The sequence below is a fragment of the Falco rusticolus genome, chromosome 18, assembly GCF_015220075.1.
Source record: "Falco rusticolus isolate bFalRus1 chromosome 18, bFalRus1.pri, whole genome shotgun sequence".
Taxonomy (NCBI): domain Eukaryota; kingdom Metazoa; phylum Chordata; class Aves; order Falconiformes; family Falconidae; genus Falco; species Falco rusticolus.
In genome coordinates, this window is record NC_051204.1 from 5,252,766 (window position 1) to 5,259,815 (window position 7,050).

Consider the following 7,050-nt stretch of genomic DNA (forward strand, 5'->3'; position numbering starts at 1 on the left):
CACAGAACGCTCCTGCAAAGAGCTTGCACCAAGCACCAAGGGATTTCACCAAGGAAAAAGGAAGATTTCCCTCTATTTTCACTTCCCCTCAAGTGGGAATTTCAGTGTGCGAAAGCCATAATAGCTGCTGCCTTTAATAATGGTCTTCCCATAATTAGTATATGCAGCATATACTGCAAGTCTGTATATATATATATGTATATAGTCGTGGGCGCTCATATGCTTGACGTGGCATCTTATTTTCGCTAAAACCTGCTAAAGGATGCCCTGCGCGCGCCTTCACTCAGGGCATGAAGTCATCTGCGGTGGTGGAAAAACAGGGAGACAGAGAAGGAAGGAAAGGGAGAAGGTGGAAATCTGCCATCGCCAACTCCTTCCAAAGCTGGATTTTTTTTTTTTTTTTTTTTTTTTTTTGCCTGTGCATCTTGCGCAACGCATTTGTGGGGTAAATTACGTGAAGCCTCCGCGGGAGGAATCCGTGTCTTTACTGCGCACCCTGGCAATGTAAATAAACAGGCAGGGGCGGGAGGGGGAGAGGGCGGCGGAGGATGCTCCCCCGCGCAAGTACTTAAATTTACTCGCCTTTTGTTTTGCATTGTTGATTTTTCCTGCGTTTAATTGCTTTAATTTATTTTATGCGTGCTTTGATGCTAAACATTATTTGGTGCTAATGAAAGAGTTCCAGTGCGCAGTAAAGTAATTGAAGGGCGGAGGAAGAAGCTAAAAAAAAAAACAAAACCCCAACCAAAACTATAGGCATTGCAAAATAGATCGGTTTTCTGCAAATTAGTTGCAAGAAGAAGAGAATTAAAACAAGGGGCGGAAAGACTATTTGGGCTGATTCTGGCTTCTTTACATCCCTCCTTTATGGTCTTACCTTCTTCAGTAACAGCCCCAGCGCAACCAAAGAGGAAGAGAGGGAAAGGAGACCAGCCTCCATTTCCAGAGCCCCGAATATCAAATTATAGCTCAGTATATTCGCCAAATCTATTGAAAAGCTACTAACATTTTGAAAGGAGTGACTCCTGAAAAAAGAGAGTTTAGGGTGCTGAATCGAGGCATGCGTTCATCTAAAAGGGTCTTTTAGTACATTTACTTTGCATGGGGAAAAGCAATTCCAAAAGCCCGTGTGTTATATTTAATAAGAAAAAGAGGAACGAAGCCAACACGATGGTAGATTATTGGAGATTTCCATTTTATTTCGAAGAATAATAATCACAGACAAGGGGTGGGGGTGGGGCAAAGCAACGCGTCGCCATTAAATTATTTGCTACTTTGATATACAACATTTTACGTGGTACAATATTAATTCCTCTTCTTTTTTTCGTAGACTTGAACAACGAAGGAATCCAGGTAAAAATATACACAGACAAAAGAGCATAGCAAGGAGAAAAGAACCACCGAGGTTACAGGGAGAAGGCGTAATAATCATTCATGTTATGTACAGGACTATATATGCTAAGTATAATTTGCATTCAGACTTTCAGGTCACATTTTCTAAATTAAAGGTGCTAAACACGACCACGTTACTTCATACCAAAAAGTACACAGCGAAGTACAAACGGAGATTTACAAATGACTTATACGATAGGAAGACTCACATAGAAAAATGTGTCTATTCTGACTCTAAAGCCACATTTAATAGGTAGATAGTCATTCTATTGTACAAAAAAAAAAAATTTAATATAGGTAGTATTTTTTTCAGTGTCGGGAAACACAATGCATCATTACTAGGGTTTTTAATTATTTATGCGCGTATCATTTATCTATTTTAATATATAGTCTTTTTCTGTGTGTTTTTTCCCCTTTTATTCTTGCGTGGGTCTCCACGTTTCCTGCCTCCATCTCTCGCCCCTTTCATTCCTCCTCGTCGTCCTCCGCGTCTGGTTTTTCCTGGCTATTGGAGCCGGAGCAGGCAGTTTTATTTTCTTTTTTCCATTTCATGCGCCTGTTCTGGAACCAGATTTTGATCTGTCTCTCGGTGAGACACAGGGCGTGGGCGATCTCTATGCGTCTCCTCCGGGTCAGGTAGCGGTTGTAGTGGAACTCCTTCTCCAGCTCCAGGGTCTGGTACCTGGTGTAGGTCTGGCGGCCGCGTTTTCTGTCGGTGCCTGGGAAATCAATGCAGGTTCAGGTCAGCTGGGGGGATGGGGGGGGGTGTGGTGTTTTGGGGGATGCTGGCTCTGGTTTGCTCTCTTGATTTGTCTGTGGGTGCAGCCTTGCCAGCAGCCACCCACCGCGGTCCCACGAGGGGACGAAATCCCCCGAGGAACAGTACAACTGGCACAGCCCTTCTTTTTTTTCCGAAATCAACTGCTTCTGCTCGAGGTTTTCCCTACCTCACCCCCCCACCCCCACCCGTCCTCAGCCCCCAAACCAGCCCATCTTTAACCTCCTTCGCCTCGGGACAGCCTGCAGTGCTCTTTGTGCCTGTGCGTGTCTCCGAGGGACCAGCAAACTTCAGAAAGTTTCCTGCCCTCGCAGCACCGCTCAGCCTCTGAACTCCTGCTTTAATTTTCATTTAGACACCAGAAGTTTTGGATGGTTGGGGAATAAACACAGAAACAGAGCCGAACAGAGCTAGAGAGGCATCTGCTACCTACACAAATCCAACTATTTGTCCTCTCTTAAAGCTGTCATCAGGGTGCCTGCTTGGAAGGTGTGTGATGGTCTTAATTATTTCAGGGGATGTTTTGGGCACGGCAGTGACTTCTAGGGGGTTGCTACCCCCGGGCTGCTCTTAGAGGGGTGGGGTGGGGGGTGCGTAGATGAGAAGCGCCTGAACACTTACCCCCGGCTCCCCACTACCCTCCAGCTGCTCGCGAGCAGGGTCTGGAAAGGGCCCAGCTCCTAATTCTCCCTCCACCCGACACTTCCTGGAGTCTGATTGGAAATAATTCTACAATATGGTGCTTGTGATCCTGATTCTATTTTCTATGTAAATGCTATGTACATCTATATTATAATGTATGCTTTCCCAGAGCAGTGGGGATGGCGAACAGCAGCCCTCAGCCTCTCCTCCACACATTCCACCGGACTCCTCTTCTTCCCTTTTCCCCCTCTCCCCACCCCTCTTTCTTTTTAAAAGAAGAAAAGATCCAGTCATTAAAAGGAGAAAAAAGGCAAAATAGCCAGGCTAGCTGTAAAGTAAAAATGTGCAGGTCGTGGAATGTGGGTTGTAAAATCCGCTGAGGGGAGAGCCATAAACTGCTGCTGAATAGGGATGACAACTCTATCTCTGCTCGCTGATGAAATTCCACAAGCGCGATCGCACAGTGGGCATGAAGCACGGGGGAGAGGGGGGCGGGAGGGGGGACCCCGCTTTTACGACCGAGGTCGAGTTTCTCTGGTTTTAGGCTCAGCAGATCCTAGAGCACCCAGCGTTTTCTGAGAACGGGACCCTGCGCGTTTGCCCTATTTCCAAACCCTCTCTAATGCTGATCCTCGCAGCGTCAGAGGCTAAAAAGGGGAGGGGGGGTAAGGGAGGGGGGGCTTCTTAAATCTAAAGTCAGATAAAAGCAGAGGTGAAGTGTTTACGACCAGAAATATTTGGTCTTTGATAAATCAACTGTAAAAGCGAATGAATTATGGAGCAGGTAATGGAAAGAACTGACCACCAAATAAGTGTGGTGGTGGTGAGTTGTAACTCCTGCCTTTATAAGCTGCCCTACGGTGGCTGCTACTCTGTTTTCTTCTCCCTCTGCCTCGCAGGGGGGCTGGCCCGCACTCGGCTGCCCCCGGGGTTTACTAACAAGACCCTTTCCGAATATCTGGCGGAGGAGGAGGGCTGGCTCGCAGGGATGCTCTCAAGTTGCAATGTGGCACAGCAGAGGCGAGGCCAGGGAGGCTGGAAAAGGAGCTCACGGGACAAGCGCTTCCCCCCTCCCCGGGATTACACGAGTGTAAACATCACCCACCACCACGCGTGGCCGCGGGCACCGGGCTGCTCCGAACGGGGGGAGCCCGGTGTGCTCCGGGTGGCGGGGCCGGGGGTGGGGGGGGGGGGGCCCGGGACCGCTCCTGCGCGAGGGAGATGGATATTTATTAAATGTTAATTGACATTAACGCCCTGAGACGGAGAGCGGCCGGTGACTGGAGGCAGCGCGGCCGCCCGGCGCTCGGCGCTTCTGGTTTGGAGACGTGCGGGGGCAGCGCGTCCCTGCGGGGGGCGCCCCCCGCCCCGCCGGGGGCACTGCGCGGCCTTCCGCGGGCACTGCGCGGCCGTTCGCGGAGCTACGCTGCCCTGCACCGCGGCAGCGTCCCAGAGACCCCCAGCCCTCCAGCAAGGCCATGCTGAGCACCCCATGGTCCCCAAAGAGCTTTCCCAACGCGCGGGGCTACACCCCTCCGCGGTGATGTTTTTCGGAGGGTGACACAGTGCTCCCCTAGCTATGTCCCTCCATCCCTCCATCCGGATTCCGGCCGGATTGTCACCCTTCGGAGAGAGGGGCTTTTAATTGCAGCGGGAATGATGTGTTGCTGTTTCTGATGGCAACACGCTACGCTTAATTGCAGTGTCTGGGACATTGTGGTGAGGGGCTGGCAAATGAAGGCTTTGCAATCTAACAGCAAACAAACCAAGCTTGCAAGCACCTCCCATAAATAGTTTCTTTCAGAATCTATATCTATATCTACACGGGGGTAGCACAATTTCCATCCTGTAAATATACGAGAAGAAGGGGCTGGCCATTATTTCTGCAGCTCTGTCTGTCCCCTCTGAGACAAACTGCCTTTTGCATGGCACATACACAGCCCCAGCAACACCAATAAATATTTAAAGCTAAAAGGATGGCTTTATGGCGGGGGCTGGTAGGGGGGTCGCTCTCTTCCTCTCTCTTTTGAAGATGCGTTTTCAGTGAAACGTCATGAAAGGAGTTGGGGACAATTCCCCCCCTCCCCTCCTCCTCCGCCACCCCCCGCGCACGCCAGCAAATAATTTACACTCCCCCCACCCCCCCCGGGTTTCTTTCTTTAGGGAGGCTGGGGCTTACCTGTGCTCCTCATCCAGGGGTAGATACGGAAGTTACTGTCGCTTTGCAAATCTGAGTCCCTCTGGTCCGTTTTGCTGCAATTCTGCTTGGAGGCATCTCCCGGGCACATCATGGAGAGGTTTTGCTCAAAGGGGGAACAGTGCATGTTGAAGGAGCCGGGCTCCAGGCCGTAACCGGAGGAGTACATGCTGGGGGGCTGGGGGTGCACGGCGCTGCCACTGGAGTAGAGCCCGGGCATGGAGGCGGCGAAGGGAGGCGTGGATCCGGCCCCATACCCCGCTCGCTGGGTGTTGGAGGCGAAAGCGCAAGAAGTTTGCTCGGGAAAGACTCCGGATGGGAAAACCGAACTTGCGGCTTGATATTTAGAAAATAAAGCATTCGCATAATACAATGAACTCATAATTTGGCCGGGTGATTTGTAGGTCGGGACGTTTTAGTGTCGGTTTTACGAGGTACCGTGATATATTACGGAATTAGAGTCCAGATTTACACCAAAAGGAGCCCTTTTTCCTCCCGGCCCATGTGACGCGCGGGCACGTGGCTCCGGCGGCGCCAATCGCCGCGCGCTCCCTCCTCGGGGGCAAAAAATTGTAGTGCTGCTGGATTTATAAAATATGATAAATAATTGATGCGATATAAAACCCTCCAAGATCTATGCTGGAAGGGGTGAAATTGTGCTGGAGTCGATAAGCAACCTGTAATCAGTTTTCAGCTCAGACCGAGGGAGAAAGAGAAAAGGGGGGGGGGGGGCGGTAAAAGCACGTTGCTGATAAACCAGCGTCTCCCTCTCGGTCTCTCTCTGCTGGAGGAAAGGGAAGGGAGCTCTATTTATCCCTTTATTGATCCCGTCTAAAATTCCCTCCTTCGCACCATTTCCCCGGCTCCGAGGTACTTTTTCACAAGACTGTACATAATTCCCTTCCCCCTTGACCCTCTCCCCCTCCCCGCGCCCCCCCCCCCAAAAAAAAAAAAAAAGAAAAGACAAATGTCTCATTGATACCTAATAGTTTCAGGGTTCTTTTTTCCCAAATGCCATTCAGCTCTATATCTAATTTATTCCAGTGCCACAGGCTTTGAGCTTCGTATTGAGCTGGCATTTGCTTTTCTTGTAGCGAAAAAGAACGAGTGCACAGATCCCTTGTTCAGCGTGTCAGCGGTTCTGCAGGACTCAATTACAGTCAGAAGTAAAACCTTACCAGCTGGCTGATCTGCTTTCTGCTGGAGAAGCGGAGAGACCTTCCAAAATGTGATCTGCCTCAAAAAAAATTTTTTTTGAGGGGTGGGGGGGTGGGATGATGATGTTAGGAAGAAATAAAGTCTTACAGGCAGGAGAAGCAGCCCGGACAATGGTGGATGTGCATCTGGGCTCTCTGCTGTTTCTCCTTTCCCAAGGTTATGTTACGAGGGATGGGTGTGCATCCCCGCACTGTACTGCCATGGCAGGGCAGCTAGACAGGCGAAGGAGCAGAAAGCAGCTCAGCTGCGCGACTGACATTTTTTTTTTTTCCCAGCGAGATGAGTGGGAGGAAGGGAAGGGGGACCCAGAGCCGGGTTTCGTCTTGCAGGGGTAGTGGGGTGGGCGAGGGGAGACGGAGAAAGGAGGAAAGAGAAACGAGGGAGGGTGGGGGAGGAAGAAACAACAACACACTTTACCTTCAGGAAGGATTTCCACACAGTCTCCCAACCTGTCACCACCCAGGAACTGTTAGAAACAACAAGAGCAGAAGCCATCGCAGTTGCCCCCTCCCCTTCCCCACGGCTCCCCGGCAGCAGCTCCCCGGCCCCAGCCCCTGCCTCCGCCCGTCCCAGCAGCGATCCAGCCCGCCAGCATCTCTCCAGGCAAAGAAGTCTTTGATGGCCAGGGCTGCAGCTCCGACACAATTGACTTTTATTTCCTTTCTATCAAAGTGGTCCTGGAGGAAATGGAGCAGGGTAAAAGAATGATGTCACGGAATTCTCGCTTGTAAACTTTATTGTAACTTTCTTCCGCCGCTTCCAGGTTTAGACAATAGAACAAAGTGATGAAAGAACAACAAAATATATCATTAGTTCCCCCAAT

The 7,050-nt window shown here is 50.4% G+C and overlaps 1 protein-coding gene across 1 annotated transcript; it reads right to left on the reverse strand.

Moving 5' to 3' along the window:
• Positions 1 to 1,266: 1,266 nt before the first annotated feature.
• HOXB7 (homeobox B7) lies at positions 1,267 to 5,440 on the reverse strand. Its single transcript, XM_037411160.1, has 2 exons — positions 4,992 to 5,440; positions 1,267 to 2,111 (listed from the first exon to the last, which is right to left on the reverse strand). Exons 1-2 carry the CDS (start codon positions 5,389 to 5,391, stop codon positions 1,858 to 1,860), a joined length of 654 nt encoding a protein of 217 aa, XP_037267057.1. The 5' UTR covers positions 5,392 to 5,440; the 3' UTR covers positions 1,267 to 1,857.
• Between the last annotated feature and the right edge of the window lie 1,610 nt (positions 5,441 to 7,050).